We start from the raw sequence: 25,260 nt of genomic DNA on the forward strand, positions 1-25,260 counted from the left end.
CTCTGAACGACTGCAGTACATGGTATGTAAAACAGATGCCAAAAGATTTTAAGAGGGTTATGTAGAGCACTTCCCAATGGCCAACAGCCTGAGAGCATCAGCCTTATTCTTCGGAGACACAAGCCATCCAGACATCTGTCTGCACCCTACGAAACGTCAGATGGCCACCGCCACAGAGCCTGATTACCAACAGGAACCAGACTCTTCCAGTGAAAAAAAATAATAAAAAGTCCTTCCTCCCTCAGCAAGTTACAAGCTATGGTTTCCTCTAATTTTGTCAGTTTAACAGCTAATGAGGCTATTTTAATGATTGATCCAGCTATACTTTTTAGAAAGGGAGCAAGCACTCATTAAAGAGTCTGACAAGCTGCACAGCTAACTGAAATCTTGTTTATCCACTCCTGCAGTGCAAACTTTCCTTGCCTCCCCCCCTCTTCCCTTTCCCCAGCTCCTTCAGCCCTGCCCTGAAGGGATTAACAGTTCATTTGTCATCCTGATCTAAAATTTGGTTTACTGGCTTGACAATGCAAGAATTTGTGAGGGATGCAGTCACGAGTCAACAAGGAAATGGGCTGAAACCACCAGCTTACAACACCAGCTACTGAATGCCATCCAGTCCTTCAAAATAAATACATTCCACAGCAAATTGATCAAATGTTTTGTATTTCAGTTTCCCAGATCACCCAATTTAATCATTCTGTACAAATGGTCTTGATGTCTGAGAGCTTTGTGAAATCCAAGGCTTATATAAATAATGATCACTTTTCCCAAAAACCTTTATAACTATTTTTCTGAATAAAATAAATGGCTTTTGTTATGTATGGAAATGAACATTTTAGATTTTGAAGGTATGTGTCCAAATTCTCTTGATTGGCCTGTTTGCCTTTTTAAAAAATAGACGATTTTACTTATGAACTGTAAAAACTTGGTTCACAGCCTCCATTCCTCTATGAGATAGAAATGATATGTTTTAAATATTATACTTTAACACTTGATCTTGTTTATGTAAGAAAACAGGTATTACTTTGGAAATAAGCAAATGTGCACTTCAGACAATTATTAGGATTTATTTGCCCCAGGCTCAATTACCTCAAGTCAACGAACTCCAAGGAATAAGGGTCACTGCAAGGTCAGGGTAAAGTACTAAACAGGACTTTGGTAAAGATAGACGTTAGACCATAATTTCCTCAGGGCTTAGAATATTCCTTTCCCCCTTCTTCTCCCCATATTTCATAGGATTTATATGAAAAACTAAAGTTTCCTGTTCTGTACAGATTTTTCAAAATGCAGCCCCCTTAATCACTTCCCCTCCCCCCCTTCATTTTCTATCAAGGCAATTAAACACTTAAAAAATGCTTTTTTGTTCAAAAAAATCATTTCTCCTTGTAAAATAGGCCATGTCAGTGCTGACACACACAGTAAGTCTGCTTCAGCATGCCCCAAAACACTTCTAACATTCACCATTGTGAGTGAAAAGTGCTCTTCTCAGAAACAAAATCCATACCGCACGTAGCACAGTGCCTCTGCGGTTAATTAGTCAGGACAGTGAGATTAGCCAGGAAAGAGATAAATTTACATGACAGGATGTGCACTCCATTTTCACTTTGTGACAATAAAGGTAGGCCACTGGTGAGGCTGGGCTGCATTTTAGACAATACACGGAGGTTTGACTGGGCTTTGTGGATCTCCTTAGTCACTTACTCCCCTCCTTTCTGGAACTCTTCTGTTCCCTGTTCCTTTCACTGGAGGACAAGAAGCTGGGCAAACAAGCTATTGGCTTGGAGCTGGGAAGGACAGAAGGAAAAAAATGCCCTACAGCAACAAGAAAACATATAATCTGAGCAGGTCTCCATCTTCTCTCTTCTGTGAAGATGCACCCTTCATTCTCATCCCGGTATCGCTACCCACTTTCTTGCCTCAGCACCCCAATCCCTTGTATCTACTGTCATATCAGACCCTGTTCTTTCAATAGCTTCCTAGTACCTACTTCCATCATCACACTTCAATTACTACTATCTTTCCTCCTCCATTCATCAGAGAGCATTTCAGTCCTCTTTACTTCCCTGGACATCAATGACTTTCAGGAAGTTGTAAGAAGAAAATAATATTAACAGCATAAGTAGGAATGGGGGAAAATGGGAACAAGGAAAATAAAAGGAACAAAGTTCACATGAAAACTTTTAATTTTGAGGCCAGACCCAGCAACACGTTGTAAAACCAATACTCAGGACATACATCCCAAAAAGAAGGCAAAATGCTCAACCCTCATCAGGTTAACCTAAAGTACGGCATGTAGAGCAAAATGTGACACAGAAGTTCAGGCAGCATGTTTCAAACTGAAAACATAGCGGGACCACAAAATGACTACTTTCAACAGATATGTACCTTTCAACTTAGCACTATGCCTTTTTCCAAAAGGATGAGCAAGAGGCTCTTCACTGTTGCAGAAGTACATGAAAAACCCATTTTAACTGACAGCATCATCATCATGGTGTCGAACCTTGCATAAGCCTGAAAGGCCTTGGAGTTGTTGGTCAGTTTTTATTCTGAAGCTACCGGGTAATTGCATCAAACCGTACTGTGCTGGCTGTGCCCCTGTATTAGAAGGCAGCTGCTAAGTAGAGGGGTGATCATCAGCCTGAGCCCAGCAAACATTTGGATCAAAGCCAAGCATTCACCAGAAGACCAGGGCACTCCCACCAGCTCAATTCCTGACATGCTCCTCCACCCTAACACTTCTCCTTCCTTGCTGTTCAAACGCACATCAGCTCATTTGTTGTTTGTCCAACAGACAGCAATCTGCATCTCTAAATGCCTCCCAAGAACCCATAAAGCTAGGCAACTTGTATCTCTTCTCTTTAAGCTCCTTCGTTTAGCTAAGAAAATTACATATGGTTTCAAAGCACTTGCCTTGGAAAAAGTCTTGGAAATACATACACAGCAACGTACGTTTGTGTTGAGAAGACAGGGTCACCACAGCACGCTTCATGCCTAGGCAGTCAGAGAGAGAGGCTGGCACCAGACACTAAGACCACCGTAGTCCACTCCCTGTGCTCTGAGACCCACACAACACACCCTCTCCAGAAAAGCCAAGCTTTATTCTGTGGCACCACCAACGCTGTTCTCAAAATCTAACCATTTATTTGTACCTTTAAAATCCTGTTCTGAACAGGAAAGAAGCTTACCCTCTATCCAGTCTCAAGACAAAAAGATGGTTATACATTATAAGACATCGCATGCAGCTCAGCTTCAGACTGAAAATTAGAAATATGTAAAACAAAACAACAACAAAAAAAAGAAGTCCTGTATTTATTTTCTTCAGAAAATTGCTCATATCTGAATTTACTGGGAGATAATTAACATTGGTAAACTTTAAGCGTATTTTATCTTAGAAATGGAATGTCAAACAAGCAACTTTTAGATATGCAAGCCACATGTCCAGCCTCTTACTTACTGACCATCTGAACTTGGGTTTTAGCACAGTACTGGCTTCTCATCTAATCTGTACTACAGTATTATCAACTGACTTAAATCCATCTTTCTTAAATGACTTAAATTATCTTTCACAAAGGCAGGCTAACCTGTCTTATGAATATGTTTTCCTCCCAGTCACACCATCTTTATATGAAGAGATGCTGATGAAAGAGGCACAAAATGCAAAAAATAAGAACTCTAGTCTGTCTAATTCTAAACTGCATGGGATAAACTTCATGGGATGGGGTAAGTATGTTTGTCAGATATTTCTTCCCTTTCGATGCTTAGTAGTTTAATAATCATAGAACCATTAAGGTTGGGGAAGACCTCCAAGATCATCTGGTCCAAATGATGAGATACTTCTGGTAAGTAAATAATTTTGATGCTTTATCTGGTTGTGTTTCAACTTGTTTAGTAGACAATTCAGCCTGTCAAGTTCCAATCTGCAACCCAGTTCTGCCACAACTGAATTAACAGTTTGACCACACACCAACAGGGGTCTAAGAATATTTAGCTCTCAACAATATTTATTTCTCTGACAATTTTATGATGAAAATCAGTACGAAAACTTGCCCTATTGATCAAATATTCCTAACAGTTTTTCCTTTTGAGAAAGCACAGCCAGATATGTTTGAATGCTATAATTACAGAAAAGTCATAGCAATAAATGCCAGAATTTGCAATACAACTCCAGCCAGGAAAATATTTTCCAGTGGGATTTTCATGAAGAGGTTTTTGTCAAGAAACAGAGTTTCCTCTTGCTGTTTAAATGAAACAAAAACTTCATAAAATTTACACACCCTTAAGGTTACTATTCTCAGAGAATATGCGCACAACTTGGTTTTGTTGTTTTCATTGCTTTTTCAATGAAGTTAGGCTATGTACATAGCAGAGCTTAAAAACAATCCAAAACATGTACAGCTTCAGAAGACAAAAGGTAAAAGAATAGTTCTTTTTTTTTTTCTCTCCTTTTTTTTTCTTTTTTTTTTTTTTTTTAAGTTAAATAATTTTTGGAAAAACCATAACAAGAACCACAAAACCTGGACTCCAGCTTGTCATCCTTGGACTGTTTACAAAGTCAATACACTGACGTGAAGAGGTCCAGATCTTCCATTTCAGGCTGGCATCACAGCCCAATTCTCTAAATAAAAAATAAGCCTGGGTCTCCATCTCATTCCCAAACTTCCAACCATGAGTAACCCACTTTTCCTCAACTCCTCACTACAAAGTGCTACTGCACATTTTGCTAACACTCTCACCGACTAGCCTGCCACTGAATCAGCAACAAACCAACCCCTTAATAGACAAAAATATTGGGTGCAACTATATTGCATGGCTGGAACAATGAGAATAAAGCTGCCCTCCTGGGCCAAGCTGAGCAAAGGAAGATTCACTGAATTACTATTACAGTTCAGTTAACACACTGGTGACAACAGGAATCTAAGTCAGAAGTGTTTCTGGTTTTGTAAAGTATTCCTATCAGTAAACTAGAAAACTCTTGAGCAAAGTTTACTATAAATGTTAACAGGAAAGAAGAAAATAAGGCTCCAGTATGCAACAAAAGTTTCTCTATAGAAGAGGTTATTTTTGTGGTTAATATTAAAAAACATCTACCTCTGACGCTTTGGTTCGATCATTTTTAAACATACAGATGGAACCACTGGAATTATTTAACTTAGTATAATTTTGCACTGTGCTAGATGCACTGAATTTTCCTGATAAACAGCAACAGCTTTCTCTTTAGAAGAAAGTTACTGTAAACTTAAAACTTACTTGGGCAATATGGTCTTATATTAGAAATGGTATCCTTTCTAAAAGCAATTTTCTAGATACAAAAGGTAAGGAATTTCTTCTGTGCCTCTGAAAAACCCTCTCAATGCAGATTTTTAGAAAACACAGTAGAAGAATTTCATTTGACTTAAAGCATGAGACTCATTTTTAAGTGAATCAAACTAGAAGAAAATGGAAGTACTGAGGAATTCATGTTATGCTTGTATATTGGTAGGCATCGCAACCATATAAACTTAGTAAATAGAACACTTACAGAACAAAAGCACACTAACATCCAGATGTGCTTTTTTTTTTTTTTTTTTAATCTCTTAAAATATTTAGAACAGAATCAAGCTGAATTCTAACTAAACTTGTTGCTATTGTTCACCTTACATTAAAAACAGAAGGAGTGCTTGGCTAGAATTCTCACGGAAGTCATTCCAAGCATGTTGCAATCTTGAGAAATCACAGTCTCAGAAGATAATCTGTTCCCCCTTTGCATGTATTTCAGAAACCTGTCAGGTAGTCTCCCCTGAAATAGGACACACATCACAAGTGGTAGAACAGGCCTACAAGTGAACAATGTGCTTTTAGTGAAGTCTTTGGAGTACATATCTGATATACAATGGAAATGGCATCTGGAAAGAGGCCAGACCATTTATGAGATGTGACCCTAGCTGCAGCAGAACACAAAGCAAAAGCCACAAGTCAAAGCCTCACGCAACATGCAACACAACATCCCCCTGGCAGCCTCTCCCTATGGTTAACTCTATAGCTGTAGTTAACTTTATTTAAATCCCAAGGGCTATGAAATACATAAGCTGTATGTTATAGTTCTAAATCAAGATGACCAGATGTTCCTAAGATCACATCTATTTTCTTTTTATAAATCCTCACACAAGCACACACACACACAAAAAAGTATTTTTGTTTGTTTGTGGTGTGGGTTTTTTTTGTTTGGTTGGTTTTAGTTTGTTAAAGTTTGTTCTACAATACTAGTAGAGTAAGCTGCAGATATCTGGAGTATGAAATACTATGATGGAATAAAACAGTCATTTATCATATGAACAATAATCAAACCTACCCATCTTAGAGGATTTGTCCTAATACTTGAACTGTCAATGCTGCAAAATGCAGCGAGACAACCTCACAATAATTTTGAAGAGATCTTCAGCACCTGAAATATTCATTTCTAAGTTAGGATGTTGGTCATTTGCAGAACAAAAAAAAAAAAAAAAAAGACATTACAGACACTCACAGTATACACCCTGGGTTATTTATACCACTAGCCCTCAGGGCTATATATTCCTAAAACAATTAAAGTTAAATGTTTGTAGTTTAAAATTGCTGGTTCTACAAACAATCCAGAGCATACACCTCAGAATACTGAGGTGTTCTACTTTCTTACTATAAGGCAGAATAAACATTAATTCAATTTATATTTATGCCTCACATGAAGCTGGAAAAGTTTCAAACATTTAATTGCAAGATAAAATTTGGAAACTAGATACAGTATTCCGTTGAATGAAAAATATGTAACAGACTGATATATACATTTTACAGTCCTTATGCTTTATTAGATTTTTACAAGAATCCAATTCAATTAACCACATTAGCACTAGCAATTAGTATGCTGTCAGGAACATCATGATTTGGATCCAAGTATCTTTGCTTGCTGTCATTATGGCTGCTGTGGACTTCAAAAAGAAGATTAAAACCATGATCGAAGAGGTTGTTAATGTTTTACATGAAGATTCTTTTGTTTTAGGTCATCTGGTTTTACAAAAGCTCATTTTGTAGATCCGTCACTTTTCTGATTAGTCTGATGAATGAAGCATTGACTTTTGTCTGCATACTTGTGCAGTGTAACAAGATTGTATTAGCAATTAATCAAAAACAACAACATACTTAAGATAGCTTAGTTTTGCTTATCAGCTTCACTAGCAAGAACAAATTCTAAGGCTCCTGAGAATGAAATAGTGCAAGGTAAATGACAGAAATGTCTTGTTTTGATATAGTGTGATTTGACTGCCTAAACACACTTCGAATAATTTATTTCCAGATGGCTGTAAAAGCCATAACTGACTTCTTTCCACAGGCAGCTTAAATAAACTGAAGGCAAACATCAGTTTTAACTTCTTTCTTATTGTTCCTTTGTAACTAGTTATGATTTTTTGAAAGTTTTATAGCAAAAACATTTTTTTCATATGCTAAATAACATTGGCCTATGTAGTTGCTTTTGCCTTTTAATTAATTTTAATTCCCATTAAAAGTTATCACCACCATAAAACACACAATGAAAATAATCTTACAACCTTACCAGAAGAAATAAGAGCTTAATGAAGTTTACCATCTTTTAGTACTTTCATTATCTATATAAAACAAAAATATATGAATGGCCCTATACAAAATATGTAAGATTACTTGATAATTACATAGTATGAAATTACATAAAATTGTTAGTTTTATGCAAGTGCTTATAACTAAGTAACGTGTCAGAGAACTTGTTCTCACTGATTTGCAAGATCTAGAAATATAATATGCATGACTATTGCATTAGAAATCTTTCATAATTAAATGATAATTTTTCCTAATTATATAACTTTGAAACAATAATCTTAATATTGTACTAGATGCTTAATATCCAAAAGGAGAAGCAGTGTTTGCCATCTTGCAATTAAGGGACACTTGTGATACATACCTCCTGTTTGAAATCTCAAATAAAGCTTACCCCAATTTTCTCAAAGGAAAAAAAAAAAAAAAATTAATGCAAAACCCCAGTACAGTTTCCTGATTGTTTCCTGAGTATTTCCAATTGGATAAAAGCAATGGTTGCATAAATCTCAGACAACTTCTCACTTTGTTTTTTTGGGGGTCATTTTGTATAATATTTTTGAGGTACGGGCATCGTGTACTTTCGCCTTAAACCATTAGAAAAGTACAACTGTACACATTTTGGAAGAACCCAACATACAATTCAGTAGAAAAAAAAACAACAGCAAGAAGCCAATTCTACATTTACAAGACTCCAAGATATCCTCAAGAGCTGAAGGACTTTACCAGTCCACATTCTCCCATAAAAAAACATTAGCCAAATCTAATATACCTCTCTCACGTCCATTGCTTACATGTACACACTACTTGGAATTCCACTAATCCTTGCACTAAAAGACAAAGACCAGCTCTGCAAAGAGAGCTCTACCACTTAGATTTCTTAGAGGCATGCAGGTACACGACATCCTTGATTTCAGCGTTGCCAAAGGTCTAAATATTTGTTGTTAATATTTTTAAAATCTAAATATTTGAAATTTGTTCAAGGGTTTCTTGAACAAGGGTTGCCTATCCTCAAACTCCCTGACTTCTAGATGAATTAAAAGGCATTTAACTCCTTTTACAGTCAAAGACTGTAGCTAAATTTTATATAAAGCCTTGCACAGGAGTGGCTACTGGTTTTCAGCTGCTCTTGGCTCAGTTACGTAGCCTCCAAAGGAAAAAAGCTGACTACTTAAAATTTATGTTTAAACTCACTTACAACTAAATGCAAGTGCAAAACTCCACATCCATGTAAAATAATGTAATGTTTCTGAATGCGTTCTCAAACAAATTTCATCAGCTAGAAATGCTGTTACTTTGCTTTATTCCTACAATCAGTTATAAGTCTGGGTTATCCAGACTGGGTTATCCAGCTATTGAACACTCACGAATCAGAAGGGTAGCACAAGGGTTTATTTCAGACCACTCCAACTCATGTTCCTGTAATTATTAGTACTTAAGAGTTTGAGTTATTTTTCTCTTCAGGAACTCCTTTACTAAATGAAGTAGATTTTTAAAAATGAAACACTGTTTGTCTTTCGGTCATAGCATAATGCAGTCTAAGCAGTAATTTTTTTCCTACTGTGTGCTTAGCAATTACAATTCCTCACTGATACCATAACTCAACATGGTAATAAAAAATAATCAGTATTTATCTAGCGCCAGAGGATTAAAACTTTTCTTACATTGTTGAAGTGAAGCATAAGTTAGCTGTTGTTAGAGGTTATGAAACGTACCCAGACAAGGAGCAACAGATTTCTTTTCACTGTTCCACAGTAGCCCAACATTCCAACTAGGATAAGGAAACAGCAGACTGCAATCATGACTGGATGGACCACAGGAAAGTAAGTCAAAATGACAGCCTCTTCCACCCTGAAACCAATCAGAACCACAATCAAAATAACATAATCACACAAAAATTATACAGTGGAAAAACATAATATAGGCACTAAAACAAAAAGGGTAGATTAGCAGATGTGTTATTTCCAGTACCTTACGAGTTTCAGAGAAATCTCTTCAATGTGTTTTTAGTCAAATGCTGTAATCAGGTACCAGGAAGTAAGGAAAGCGAAGTCTGAAACCTCTTTGGGACAAAGGCAAAGTGCCTGTCCTACACTTGCACAGCGTGTAGCACAGTGAGGCCCTGTTCCATAAACAGGGCTCATAAACACTGCAGGAACACAAATAACAACATTCTTAAATCTCTGAACTAAATAAAAACTAAAAATATTCAAAACTGTACAGAAATACAATATGGTTACACGTTGGCAATTGGCCAAAAATTGGTCCCTGTCAAGAGGAATAAAACAAGATTAAATTTGTATCTCCCTTATCTCGAATTTCAACTGATGCCAATAATGGCTGTAAGAATACACCTTTCATCAAAACAATAATTACCTTAACTGAAGGCTTCTTAATTCTATAAATCCTAATTAGGAAAGCTGCTATACAGAAGAAACAATGTACACTGCAATCATTCACCTACACAGATTATGAGGTTTAATGAGAGCTTTACCTTGTTTCTGCAGTTAAAGTGAGAACATTATTCAGGTAGTCTCTCATCCAAGCAGAAACACCTAAAACACTGATGGACATCAACTAAAAAGAAAAGATGAAGTTATTTATCACACATGTAAAAAAAATGCAAGATCATTCATAGTTTAAGTACAAGATTAATAACATCTGTCATGTAATCATTTATCTGAACAGCAGACTGTCCCCAGAATCGTGCTTCTATATGCTCAGAGTTGGTTTGTTGCCCAAGTATTTAGGCAGCCAGTAACAATTATCTTCTCTTTCAGAGCGGATAATTAATGCCTGGAATACCTTCTCTTCCACCCCATGGAGTGATGCCAATGCTGACCTAAGTCCCACAGCTGCACAAGGTACCATAGAAACAAGAGGGGCAATTTATGCTGCTAAAACCAGTGACTCTTTCAGGGCTCAGAGATGACATCCACCTGTTCATATGAGATCATGAAGCCACCTTCAGGTGCACAGCCAGTAAAGAATCATCTGAAGCCACATACAGGATACAATGGCACTGATAGGAGACAAGATAAATCTTGTGGTTAAATTTAGAAGAATCTGATTCTCTCATTCAAGTAAAGTCATGCTATGAAGCCTCAGTTGCCTGAACTGCAAAATGACAAAGTTCACTTCTTTTGACTTAGATTATAAAGCCTGGGCCACTCGAGTGTTGGATGTCTAGCTGCCATGCACTTGAGAGACAAAGCCACTACGCATTCACCAGTACTGCTCCTACAGAAAATAAAACCCCAGAGATGGAGCCCACCCAGAACAGCCACCGCCTTGGTGGAGCTGAGTTTTTACCACCCAGTGGCATCGTACTTCTCAAGCCATTTTGAAGAATTCAGCTGGTCTATTACACCCAGAGAATTTGGACAAAGATCCCTCTCCCACTGACACAAGTCTAAATTGTAGTTCAGGGGCTGAACCTGGCAGGCTCAGGATCTCAGAACCACCACTGCCTCGCTGAGAGATGGAGACCTAAGAATCATATAGGTGGATGCTAGGAAAACCCACCATTATGTTAACTGCTTCTAAAACCAATGTGAAGTGCCAACCTTCCCTGGCGCATTTCCTTAAAGCTATCACAAAGAACTACTGGCTCGAATCTAATGCATCAGAGAAGTTCCTCTGTGTCCTTACTGGCTCCTTACAACACTTTGTGTTTGCCTGCAGCATGCTCACAGCAGGCCAGTTCTGCCTTTTGGGGTATCATGGGAAGTCCCAGTGGCCACCCCACTGCTTCATCCCGCTTTTCACAACTGATGCACCAAGTACAGGCGCTGCCTTGGGTTGGGTGGTGCCAATGAGAACGCTGGCTGCTTGGGGTGCAACAAGCACAGCCACAATAGCTTGCACATGCTACAAACCTACTGCATGCGTGTCAGGGACCACGTCATTTAAGCTTTGTGGGAGCTACTGTGGTTGGTGAAACAGTAGGAGTGAAAAGCATTTTCTGTTCTGTTTAACTGATAACGCAGGATGCTGCAGGAGGAAGGACAATGGGCATTTCCTCCCAGCTCAACTCCTAGACAACGACTTGTCTCTTGCAAATCTTCTTGGAAGAAAGCAGCAGGCAAATGTTATACAAGCAATAAAAATCATGTTTGTAACACAAAGAGAGGTAAGGAAGGCTTCAGGTATGTAGCACATTTCCTTATGGTCAAAAATCAACAGAAAACATTTTTAACCCTTCCCACAAGGTCTGCTGATACATACACAGAAAGCGTTAGCTTGCACTTCCATTGTTTAATTTATAGTAAGATACTTGAAGAAGAAATAAATTTGGTACTTTGCTTTACAGCAGTGGTGTTCAGTAGTGAGAAGTCCTTCAAAACCACACTCCTCAGCAGCTTTTAATAAGAGCCAGATGGTCCCTACTACAAAAACTACACCGGGGAAAAAAAAAAAAAAAAAAAAAAAAGATTTCACTTGCTAAATAATATTTTCTTCTACTCGAGACTGGTAGACCACCTAGTCCCCATTCTCTGCTAGGGACTCACAGCCCACATTCTTCTTTCTGCCTTCTGTGTGCAGCATTACATTCCCACAAGGCAACGAGGGTGGTAGATTCCTTGCCAAAAGGTGGAAGACCCTTCTTCAGAGAAGGTAAGGATCAGGGAGGCAAAAAAGTCACCACAAGGAGCTTGGAGCCTGCGGGTCATTCAGAGACAGAAAGATCAAGGAGCAAGCTGCTAAAACACAGAGGGGACAGAAAGGAGTTCCTAGAGACCAAAAGAAACAAGCGGTTTCCCACCACTGAGACAACCATTCAGTCTGCTAGAAGAAAGGACCTGCCTACAAAGGCAAATCATGAACTGAGAGAACTTTCACTTCTGTCTTCCTAAAAGCTGAGTTCTCTCTATGTAGATTTGTATACTTCCTCACATAAAATCTACCTTTCAATGTTTACGAGACTTCTGTTCATCTCACAACACTGAGGAGGAAGCCTAGGCAGATACATCTCAAAGCAATGGCCCACATGGCTACATGACTTCTAGAGAAATGCTTTGTGGAAGTATCATGGAACATGACTGGTTTCATTCACCACAAACAGCAACTGGAAGAAAAGGGCCATTTCCCTTCACCCAGAGAACATAACCTTCGCCAATAATGTAACCGCATGAATGCTATTTCAACCCATGAGAACAAGGTCTATATGAAAGCTTCCGTACTTCATTCAAAAAGCATTTAGCCATTTAGGTCTCCCTGGTTGTTCTCATTCAGGGTAAATAGCTATTAGCCAATTACAACTGTTTCTTCTTGGATATAAATTATACGCAAGAAAATCCCTCCCTGAAACCACAGTGAGAACCAAGCTATAGCTCACCTGCTCACCTATCCTGTGCTCTGAATGCCCTCGGCACAATTAACTTCTTCAGCAGTTACTGCCTTCTGCTCTGCTTGCAATGCCTCCATGGCATCAACACAACAGCTAGCTCAGCATCATTCAGAAACCATACAAGCACAATGCCTTACCATGCTGCTACACAGACGCTTTCCTGAGCAACACCCTTGTGCCACACAGACACTATCCATGAGAAGCATCATTGGACCTACTTCAAAGTAAGGTGCAAAGTGAATTATTATCTGAATAACCTGAAAGGCAGACTTCTTAGACATGTTGTATTCACATCGATGAAAGTCTGTAGCATTGTCAAATTGGGGTGGCATAAAGACATGGTTCAGAAAGAGAACATGCAAATATTCAAAAACCCCTTATTTAATAAGGAGGCATACAGAAGAGTAGACCATGAGAATACAAAAAAGCAATTCAACAATAGGCTGATTATAAAAGGCATATTTTATGGCATATAACCCAGCAAGTGCTTAGTAGCTCATAGCTACATAAAAAGGTAGCGCTGGGGAAAAAAAAGAGTGATATCCCTTCTGATCAGCAGAAATCAGCCTCTGGGCAGGAACACCATGCAGGATGAAAGATGTGCTTGCAACAGCCTGCCCTGCATTAATGACTGAGGTTGATGTTTAGTTTAGAGACAAAAGATTATCAAACATTAGCTCATACCCATCAATCACCTTGATGGCTCGCCTGCTCCAGCCACAGGGGAATCACAACAGGAGTACAACACACCCAAATCCTACAGCCTCCTTCTTTGTGACTCAAAGTGCTTCTGCACAGTTCTGTAACAATGTCAAGCATCCCCAAGCACCACCTGAAATCAGGAGGCTCAAGGCACCTACCGCTTTGTAACACAGGCCAGAGGAGGAGGATCTTCAGCTGGCAACACAGCAAACACAAGGCCATCAGCAAGGCAGCTCAGCCCATGTGCAGGAGCAACAACAACCTCCCCAGAAACCTTGGTGTGCACCCAAACCTCCCAGCAATCACCAGCTGACACCGTAATTCTCTGCTCCTTGAAAACAGCGTTGCAATGGGCAGAGGCAAGGTCCTCGTTACAGTTTTCATTGGCTCATTTTGAAGCAGAACAAAAGGTGGCCTTAAAAACTGGCAGTTGCTTCATAACTGATTTAGATGCAAAATCCCGACCAGTCGGAAAGCCATACCGAGCAGTCAGACAAAAGGACACGAGTTTATGAGAAAACCACCAAAATAATTTGCACCACATTAGCAGTTACATCATTTAATCAAAAAGTTTTCATCCAAGCTTCTCTGATGACAGCCAGTCTGCTGTGCTGTAAACATAACACACTAGTAGGCAGTAAAACATTTTTATTTGTTGCAGCTGGCTGCACAAGTCACTATGGATTTCATTCCAAACCATCACAATATGTTATATAGCTATCAACACGACACCGAAGGCTTTATGAAATTGTCTGCTGTCATACTCGCTTTTAAACATATTTTCACCCCGATTAAACAAAGGTAGTAAATTATTTTTTATATATGTGCAATATGCAGATCACACGGTAATATACTGCACTTCCAAACTAGTTTATAGCATCAAGTTTTTAAAGCTACTAAAACTTTCCTCAGACAACTGGAAATAAAGTCTCCAACAATGAACTCAAAATGCTAGGAATGGTCATTTCCAAGTGTAGTTTAAATTATCTCTGAAACTCTTTTACATAAGCTATGCAGGAAAATACATTTTATTCCTTCAGTATGTACTTTAAGTCATTATTGTGACTGTCCTACTCTTAATATCTTTGAAGCTACACCTGAACTGGAAAATAAATCTGCATTCTTAATTAATAAATGAACATGAATTCTAGTCTTTGAGGGCATAAGATGCATTGCCATGCATGACTTTTTATTTCCTTGTCATCCTGCTCTAATTCAAGCACCTCAATTTTAACCATGAAACTTACTCTGCTCATTTGACAGCAGGTGGGTTGTTTTTTTCATATATTATTAAATTGGTTAAAAGGCTAAAATTATCTTCCATATTAAAAATTACACACAGTTCTTTTGAGCAAAACAGATGAAGTAAACAACTTCAGGCCAAGTTCTGGGTTCTGCGTAAGATGCTGAGCAGTAGCACTACAAAGCAACTTCCTTGCTCCAAGGAAACTACTTCCAATATATGGCAACATTCAACAGAATAAGTCTTTCAATTTTCATAAAGAAGTAACTCTTCAGATTTTTTTCCAGTTAGAATTGATTTGAGTAACCTGAGCTGTGACTTACCCAGAGCAGGCAGGGAGGAATCACTACAAGGTCATGAACAGAACATGTTGCAATGTTTTCACAGCATTTTCACAATTAAGTTCAATATTCAGATCATTGAACAAACACAGATGACTCAGATCCCTGGACAAACAAACGGTTCCATTTTTGGGGGAGAGAGGGAGGGAGGGGTGTAAGGGTGGGGGAGAAAGGGTCAAGAGGTCTTGTTTCTCTGTATTACCTGGCAAAAGCCTTCAAGTGTTTACAGAAAGAAGCATGGCCTATAAAAAAGGAAATGTCTCCTCATCCCCACTAATGCACCTTTTATTTTAAGGGTATGCCAACATTTAGTTTTAGCTAAGGTTCCTGCACAGGGTTATGTATTGGTCCCCTCCCACTTGCAAACAGCTGAAGCATGTACTTATTTGCACTTTGAATCCAGGTTTGCTTGCACAGCTGCAGCTGCGATTAACAACCTGATCCGTGCTTGGCATGGGCTGGAACTTGCACACTTTGCAATCAGGCAACTGCCGGAGCACTGACAGCCTGCTAACGGGTCACTCTCCCAAGGAAACCAAGCAAGTTTTCCAGCAACTGACTGTACAAGGATCCTACAGCACTGCAGCATGAAGAACTGTGGAGTAAGAACCCAAATATGCAAACAGGTTTCAGTACAATTAATCTAATAGCAGGTTCTTCCATAAGCCAGACCCAGGTACGAATTTCTGCACATAAAGGGCAAAGAGGGATAAGAAAGTGAACCTATCTCTGTATCCACCCTCTCGGTGACTATATATTCACGGCACCTTTCATTAGGACAAGATTTGTGGTGTTCCTCCCTCAAAATGGGCAAGTAACCATACCATTGCAGAGAGCTTTTGCCTTTGGGAAGGCAAAGGCACCTACTGCTGATCATGGGTTATTTGTAGCAATGCACAGAGCCCAAATGCCCAGATCCATACCACAAGTCACACACCACCGCCAAGATGATACGCTTCACATACACACAACATACTTTTATTTTTGTTTCCATAAGTGCTTGGTTTTGTTTATGGACAGTAGGCAATCTCTCTTAGGCCCACAGATGGCAAATGTTTTTTAAACCTGGTGTATACAACCAGAAAACTGATATAAGAGAAACTATATAAATGGATATAAGATATAAACTATATGAACTGATATAAACTGATACAATACCAAAAAATCGGTATTAAACCTACATGTATGACCCTCATCTCGTGCCCACCACATACTCAAGATAATGGCAGATCATTAAGGTACAGAAACAGTGTCTGGGGATTCATAAATAATCAGGTAGCTACTGTCTACAGAAAGATGTGAATTTAAAGAAATAAATGCAAGTACCTGCAAGTCAGGTGGAGCATCTGGTTTGAAGCATTTTCTTTCCCTTAGCTACTGACTCAGATTTAGACAGCATGGTTTTGTGTCTTCATCCTCAAGGTAAATACAATGAGTTCCACACAATTAAGGCTGAGGATTTCCCCCAAATGGATGTGGTTTCATTAACTCCTGAACGCCAGCTAAGAAACATATTAATGTCATTTCTAACATTAGGGTGAAGTTTGCGTTTATTTTTTCCTTTCCGCCATCACATCAAGCCGCTCTCTTTTTCAGGACTGTATTGTTGAGACTGTTTTGCCAATTTACTGTCAACGCACCAGGAGGAACGAGCCTCATCAGCTACAAAGACATGTATGGTGAAACGTTATGCAGAGGTAGATACAAAGTTGACTAATAGCTGAACTCTTCTTTGCTTTGTTATGATTTATGGCCTTCAGAAACCCACTTGGACCATCAAAATATATCTCCCCTCTCTGCGTTCCTTACCTTTCACTCGCTCACCCACTTTACTATACCCTGCTTCAGACACGTTCCTTACAGCCTTTCCCCCAGACAGAAAGGCTAAGATGGTAGCTGAGAAAAAAAAAAAAAAAAAAAGGAAAAAAAAGTAGATTAAATAATTATCTCTATATATATTTCTCTCTTCAAATTTGTTAGTGGCCTTTCTAGATGTCCATGTCCCCAGAGATAGCACTTGACTCTCCTCTGAATTATATCTGTACAGCAGCTTAAAAAGAACCTTGACTCTGAGGCAGGCTTTTGTGCACTCCCTGAATCTAACGATGTTATATAAATAACGCAGCCCAAAGACACCAAAAAGTTTTCTCAAAGACCAGTCTTAAAAGTATTTCTGGTCCTTTAAAATTCCTCCTGCAGCTTGCTCTGCTGAGCACCATTAAAAGACACCATATTCTGACAGAAGCTAGAGTTATTCTTGCATGGCTTCAAAGACGGCTTATTCTTTACACAAGAATGCTAAGAAAATCAGGTTTCAGTTACCAACGTCTACAGTGCAGTCTCTAAAAACAGACTGCATTAGCCTAGCACGAACCCCACACTTACACTGCTACAGGTAGCCAGCCAGGCAGTGCTCGTTTCTATGGATATTATGAGCCACTTACATTCTTTAAGAATTTGACCCTGACTCTATTCACTCCAAGTATCTTCAAATGCCACTGGCATGAGTGGAAGTTGGATGGCAGCAGAAACACGACTGCTACTCAGACTCCGGTTCCAAGGAAGGGAGGATGACTGATTTCTTCGTTGTGTTACAGCAGATGTAAAAAAACGAGGTAAAAGTAATTACAAGATTGAACACATACATTTGGGGTTGGAAGAAGGATATACTTGAGGTTGGAAAAAGAAAGAAACTCAATACTGCTGCTTCCAATCATTCTTAGGGCTTCTTTGTGCAAGGCAAATATTCCCTCACTGTATTTTCTCAGGTGGAACACATAACCAAAACTAGACGGTACAAGTGTTCAATATATTCATAACAAAGGGAAAATTGACTGGAAGCTTGCTCCACTTTCATTTTCCCTGATTTCTTGTTCACAAGCACAAATTCAAGATAGAGGTAAAACAATTTACAGAGTCTGCAAGGAAGGCTTATTGGCTGCAATCACATGGCCTGATTAGATGGTGCTGCTACATGCTAAGAGCTGTAGTGAAGGAAAGCTCAGGCATCATTCAACAGAAACAACATAACCCCAGGCAGATAAACCCCACGAGGTGAAGGATGTGACAACATCTCTGACTGCTTGAACATCCAGTGACACTGAATCATCTGGTAAGATATGTTCACCACCTAAGACACAGCCATCTGTGACTTACAGCCGTGATTTGCCCAAGCCACTACGGCATGGTCATTCTCTGTTGTAAGGGACACAACAGCAGCTGCTCCTCCTTTCTGTTTTTCACACATGCTCATCAGAGCGGGGAAAAAGAAAAAACAAGTTGGCAGTTCTGTCAAGACAAAGAAAGTTATACAGACTTTTTTTCTGAATGTCAGCTATATTTTGCTTTTTTTTTTTTTTTTTTTTTTAAAAAAAGGGGAAAATTGACAGAATAATTGTGCTGCTGTTACTCGTATTTAGTAGCATTGCCCAGTTCACCGATTTTGGCTATTTGTAATTTTTTAAAAGGAATGCACGGCTGAGCTGCCAGAAGTAAAACAGGTCCATGCCTCTCAGAGCAGTTGCTTCGCTTAATCCTCTCCTATTATAAGCAGTCAGGACACTGAATTTTTCCTGCACTCAGCACTGTTTTCTATTTCCTCTCCTAACACAACTGTAAGGGCCACTGCCCTCGGACAGCCTGCTGCGTTACGCCTGTGCCATTAATACAGGCTTGCCATGCTCTGTGACTGAAGCCTGCCTGTAATACCAAGCTAAGGTCTCTACACTTTACACAACTGCAAAGAAAGTTTAAAGGCAAGAGGTTGCAGCAAAGCACAGGAGAATAATTGCAATATTCCAAAATGTGTCAAAGAGGCTTTATGTCAAAACAGACAAGGACGCTCGTATTAAACCCAAGACTGCTGCTACATTGGACATCAGGAGCTTGCCGATACAGAAAAGCCCTACCAGAAGCAAAGACCCTGCAGTCTCATACACTGCAGAAATTATCTGTAGAACTATCGAAACTAAATCTCTCCAGCTACTGACACCCATTCTATGCAGAGATAAAGACTGGTATTGCCTCTAAAACCAGAAAATCAGGACGCAGTAGGAGCATGTCTTCTCTCAAGCACCACTAAGATAATCTGCTTGGTTGATCACTAAGTCTTGACTAAAAAACACCAAATCATGCATTGTTGGAGGTCCTCTCTTCTTATTAGGCTGTCCAGAAAGCAATGCGCTGCAAATAGCAGCGTTGCAAAGCCTAAAATGGGACATCTGCAGAAATCCAGCTGGGTCTCTCAGTCTGAATTCCTTTAAGAAGTGGTGCTTATTTAAACATGTGGATGACAGAAGAAATCATACCAAATGTTAAATGCAGACTTCACTCTGAAAGATACTCCTTGTCCAGGGCACTGTCAAAAAAAGCCTTATGAACCCAGAAGGAAGAGAAGCTCCTAAAACTGCAACTCCCGTTACTCTGAAAAAGACATCTTGTAGTCAGCTGCATGATTCAATTGACCTTAGAAACAGCTTCCGGGAGGATCATCAGATCTATTACCACATTCAGTCACTTAATCAACAATAATTAGAGCACTGACAACCTATTTATTCCCACCTCAGAAGAAATTGCCTACTGCAAGTAGCAGCTTTGGAATTACCAATCCATCGACTCCCACAAAGCCTGGATTCCTCAGAAGCAGTAAGGGCAGTAAACTCACTGGTCCGTTATCAAAACTGGATGAACTCTTAGAAGACAGACCTTTTTTTTTTTCAGTTGAATGCTTATTTATTATTTACAGCTAAAGAGCCTTTGGGCCAAAAATGACAAAAAGGGTACTGGACAACACCTCTTTCCTTCCTCTCACACACATGTGCATCACCCTGTCGACTGCTCCCCATCACAGCTCATTAGCTCAGCCCAGTAAAAGAAGCTTCTCTTCCCAAATACAAAGCGTGCAGTTGTACACATACAAGAAACACTCTGGGAAAGCTTCAAGTATCACAGCACAGTGACTGATGAAGTTCTCCCACTTCTCTGCTTCTAGGCTCAAACAATAACCCAATTATGAAGACATCAGCTTGTTGTATGTGATGCATAACACTTTCTGAAGAGGCTTCACATGCACTAGTGTGCCCTTATCAGGCTGGCAATGACAAGAGCTGCAATCCCCATATTCACGTGCTGCAACGGTTGCACACAGAGACATGCTTGAAAATTACTTTAAGCGTTCCCTCCTCCCAGAGGGAAAATCAGCCTGCACCAGGCAGGCCACAGGCTCTCTCAGTTTTGGTCAGGGCTTCAAATGTTGGAGGTCAGCAGAGCTGAGGGTCTCTTCTTCCAGCCTGGAGGAGAAACCAATCCTCTCTGCACAACGCACTGCTGGACCGACCACTGGACAGCACCAGAATGAAACAAGGAGAGGTTATCACTGCAGCCTGGTTAGGCCCCCGAATTAAGCCATGATTTTAAAAAGTCAACCCGTGCTGTTTGGATATCTTCAGTGTTTTCAGCTGGAGACTGATAACTGGCACATTAATGACAGCCTTGAAGGTGTTTGGAGGCAACATCCCCTTGGAAGGAATGAAGCAAGAAGAACTGCAAAACCCTCCCAGAACAGGCTTGGAGAGAGTAACACACATGCTCCCAGAATAGTGAGGTCCCTTCACACCCCAGAATCATGCTCTGCTCTCATCTATTTCAAGCATGCTGCCATTGTGTTTATCTGTTAAGGCAGAGCCTACCATACTCGCAGCTTCAGAGGAATGTGGCTGCACATTTCCAGGGGCCGATCTAATCTAAACTTCCTGCCATCCAGTCCATAATCTGAGCTGGTATTTATCAAAGTAAGTGTTAACATAAGCAACAGACAAGCTAAAGCTTTCCAAATGGAAGGAAGAGTGATGGCGAGGGGAAAACAGGGCCCTCAGCCCCGTGCTGGCAAGCGAGTACCTGCTGCCAGGGGAGCTTTTCCACAAGGCAATTTTGGCCAGCGGGGTCATGCTCGTAGACCCAGGAAAGTCACTGGTAACACTCTCACTGACCTCAGCTGGAGAAAATTCAACTTGGGTAGAGAAGGAGACATGGGACATTTCACTACAATAAGCAACAAGTAGCAGATTTGTTAAATACACATCTGAACAGGAGCAGATAGGAAGCAGAAAGAGGTTTCTAACACGCACACTCCTCCAAAGAACCTGATTTAACTGTAATACTTCCCACCTACCATTCATCCTATTTCTTACTACACAGTTCTGGCACACTCATTTTGTTTGTTTGCTTTATTCCGAGCCAAACGGTTGCACCCATCTGCTTTCTAGGATGCAAAGAATCACCTCCAAGCAGAGTGGCCAATTTTTCATTTTACTTCTAACACCTTTAATTTCATGCACATTACGGAAGACAGCTTTATTCTTTACAACATCTGTGGTGCAAGTTATCTGCTGATACTGGCATTTATTATCTAATTACATATGTGCATGCTTTGGCATTACATAGATTTCACTTAGCTGCTTGGGTGTAATTTCCAGTGCCCTGCCCTCAGCTAGGAAGATTAAGTACAGACATTTTTCATATTCTTGTTCTGAACACGAGCATGCGAAGTTACCATTTTCTTCCCTAGGACTTCTTGGGATACCACTATACACTGGAAAGATCGCCATTTCTCTATGATTATGGAAAAAAAAAAAATCACACTTCCTAGTTAGGGGTGATCTGAGACACTACTATTCAAAAGGTTGAAAAAAAAATCTAAAGAATGAGAAATAGTTTCTAGCCATGAATGGTTTAAACAAAATCTTGACAAAACGAATTGTGAATGGACAAAGTTAACAGCAGCACATTACTGATGTAGTTACTGTTACTCCACCGTCAAGCTCAGAGGTGCTCTGTAGCTCCACGCCTTCAGTACACAACAGAAAAAAAGTAATATATATAGCAATGAAAAGTTGGAAGGAGCAATCTGACATGGAAAGGAACTTAAATTCAAGCAACGAGGGCAAACATTTAAATGTCCAAAGCGAGACAACATACACCCTCCCAGACAAATACATTTACATGCATCTCCCACCTCCACCTCTACCTGTTTCTGGTGTGTTTTCCCCTTTGCACCTGTTCACTGCCTACTGCCTCTTTGCTTATCCTGCCTCAGCCTCTGTAAATTTATAACGTGCAACAAGCCTCGATCTCCCTAGAGAGGAACTGCGACACAACATAGCAGCACCAAGTTCCCTCCAAAGGTAAGGGCAAACTTCCTACAGAAGGAAAGTCACTCAGGAAGAGGAATGAATCACTCAGCTCCAGCACCGAGGCCCTCACTGCCACAGAATGGGTCAACTGACACAGTGCGGGGGCATAACCTCATGGACAACCTAGGTAGCACCTAAATGGCAGCTTCAGCTTAAAAGGCTGAGTAATACATTTGACAAAACGTGGCAAGCACTGAGAATGGGGGGAAAGGGAACAAGCTTAAGGGAACAAGAACAAGCTTCTTTAGGTGGTGAGCCAAGGCATGAATGGAAACTGATGAGGACAGCTCAAGGCAGGAATCATGAACCCAGCGGATAGCAGTGAGTACGCAAACAGGAGGACAGTTTGTTTTCAGCCATGTGGGTGTCTGTTCTCTCAACTCTAGCAATACATGCCTAAAAATATGAAGTTGAACCCAGATCAGTTAAACCCAAGGCAGCCTCTGCCTTAATCAAAACAAAACCCAAGTTTGGGGATTTCGTACAATACCCAATGAAAATCACATATGATGTTTTAAATAATTACGCATCCTTTAAAAAAAATTGAAGGATGTCCTCGTCTCTTATTAAAGGACGTTAGTCCTACCATACTGCAGAAATTAAATACTTACTTTTCATCTGTCAAATACAACATAAAAGCTACATACTTTCATCAGAACCTCAGACTGTTTGCGTTATACAAGAAAAGTATCTTCTTGTCCCAAATGCTGTTTAACAGTTCTGTCTCATTCATATTCTGATCTCCACTTAATTTCCAGTAATCATGGGACTCGGTCTTTAGTTCAGCATAAACTCTGCTCGGTCCCAGCACTGCCCGAGATGCCGAAAGCAGCCGGCATAAGCCATAAACCACTGCAGGCCTCGTCTGCCAGCCAGGATGCGGTCCCCGAGATGAGCTGGGGTAAGCCCAGCGCTCGGACACCTGTGGGAGCTCGGAGTTCGGGCTGGGTCCGGGATGCTCCGGAGCCGAGGCGGCGAGGAAGGCAGCACGCTGCGGAATGTTCTTCCCTTCCCACAGCCGTGCAGCTACTACAGGTGCCCGGACCCCCACCCCGCCAGGCTCACCCCAAATCTGGCTTGCGGCTGGCTCCCGAGGGCCCGCAGCCCCGCACTCACCCAGAAGAGGAGGTTGAGGGCGTAGAGCAGGCAGCGCAGGCACCTCACCGAGTCCTCCCTGGCCATGGCGAGCCCCGGAGGCAGCCGGCGCCGTCCATCCTCTCACCACATCCTCCCTCCCCGGGCCGGCCAGGGCACGGCAGGGCAGGGCAGGGCAGGGCAGAGCCGGGAGCTCGCCGCAGCCGCAGGTGGAGCCTCCCCACAGCGACTCCCCCCTCGCTCACTCGCCCCGCCGAGGCCTCATCGGGGCCGGGCAGCGCTGCCCAGGGCCGGCGGGGCGCTGACGGGAAGCTCCCGGCGGCCGCGGCCGCCCCCGCCCGCAGCGCTCCGCGCAGCCCCGCGGCGCCCAGCGCCGCCGCGCAGGCGCCACCGCCCGCGGCTCGCCGGGTCCTAGCGCCGCCCGCCGGGGAAGGCCCGGCGGCCCGAGGCGTGGGGGGGGTTCCTCCGGGTGTCTTGGGGCTCCCCGGGGTGTTTGGGGGCTCCCCCGGGTGGTGGGGGGCTCCGAGGCGCCGGGAGACTGGGCTCCGAGGGTCCGGGGGCCGTATGTGGTGGAATGAGGTGCTGCTGTGCGCCGTGTGTTGTGCCCGAGGGACAAAATGGAAGTGGCGGCTTGGGAGGGTGGGAGTTTGGGGTTCCTTCACCTTAGGGTGAAGCACCCTAAAATGTCTTCCCTCCCTGGGCTGGAGCCGCGCTGGAAGCCCAAGTTGTGCCAGCGGTTGGGTTGCTGCTGCTGCTCTTCAGGGGAGAGGGGAGGTTTTGAGCAATAAGCCGAAATGCATGAAAACCTCCTCCTGTGGTATTTTGGCCCAGAGCGGCAAATAATCTCATAAAACAGATTTTTTTTTTTTTTTTTTATTTTATGAGTGGTTTTTCTGCAACATTTACCAGACATTTCCCAATATTTCAGTGCTGTTGCATTGGAAACAAAACGTCGCTGAAATCCAACCCGAATCTGGGCATCCGCAGCCCAGTGCCGCTTCCACATCTCCAGGCAGCAGAAGGCTCTCCTGGACGGGGAAGTAAGGCCCTCTGCACCTCTCCAGCTATTATGAAGACACTGGTTTAAATCTAACGACCCCAGAGGGGTCCGGTCCAAATCAGAACACTCATATTTTGCTGAGTAAGAGAGTAAAGCAGCCAATCTCGAAATGCAGCCATGTTGAAGATAATCGTTCAGGAAATAGACAAAATCTGCAGTTATTTTTCTGGCAAAGCTGCCGTGCATTGGTCCCATAATGTCTGTAGCACTTACAGATTCCACAACTAAGCTGAAAAAAATCATCCTGTTTCTGAAATCTGTTAAAGGACATGCAAATCTAGTTACAGTGGTAAATTCCTACTGAAATCTGTATTGTTTCAACTTATGCATATATCTCCATATTTTAAAAGTAATATTACATTTTAAAGCACAATTATACACAGATTAGCAAAACATTTTCCACAAATACATACAAATGTGTTGTGGTGCCACACAAACAAAAAGTGTAAGAAAACACACTGAGAAAAGTTTCTGAACTAGGAGAGGAAAATTGTCTTCAACCTGTATTACGTAAAGACTGGTTTAATGGCTGGTGGTGAAAACTGGAAAGGAGGAAAAATAATTTAATGAATGAAATCCAGCTTTTGGGAGGCCAAAGAAAAATCTGTTTCCTGAAGCACTGGAAACGTGACTTGAGAAAATCCACAAACTCCAAACGATTCAGCTGAGGCTGCTGGTGTAATCAGAGAATGAATCATAAT

The 25,260-nt window shown here is 41.2% G+C and overlaps 1 protein-coding gene across 3 annotated transcripts in view; it reads right to left on the bottom strand.

Annotated features, from left to right (window-relative positions):
- The window catches only part of TSPAN12 (tetraspanin 12), a 46,817-nt gene extending 22,961 nt beyond the window's left edge, over positions 1-23,856 (bottom strand). For 2 of the 3 annotated variants that reach the window (XM_084299397.1, XM_084299395.1), the window contains exons 1-3: positions 23,521-23,856; positions 10,073-10,155; positions 9,294-9,429 (exon numbers count right to left, since the gene is read on the bottom strand). In XM_084299397.1, the coding sequence (XP_084155523.1) occupies positions 9,294-9,429; positions 10,073-10,155; positions 23,521-23,586 (285 nt within the window). In that variant the 5' untranslated portion in view covers positions 23,587-23,856. Of the gene's footprint in view, positions 1-9,293; positions 9,430-10,072; positions 10,156-10,517; positions 10,599-23,520 lie in introns of those variants that run through there. The other variant, XM_084299396.1, reaches the window with a different exon arrangement.
- Between the last annotated feature and the right edge of the window lie 1,404 nt (positions 23,857-25,260).

This window comes from Netta rufina (genome assembly GCF_964035555.1).
Source record: "Netta rufina genome assembly, chromosome: 1".
Taxonomy (NCBI): Eukaryota; Metazoa; Chordata; class Aves; order Anseriformes; family Anatidae; genus Netta; species Netta rufina.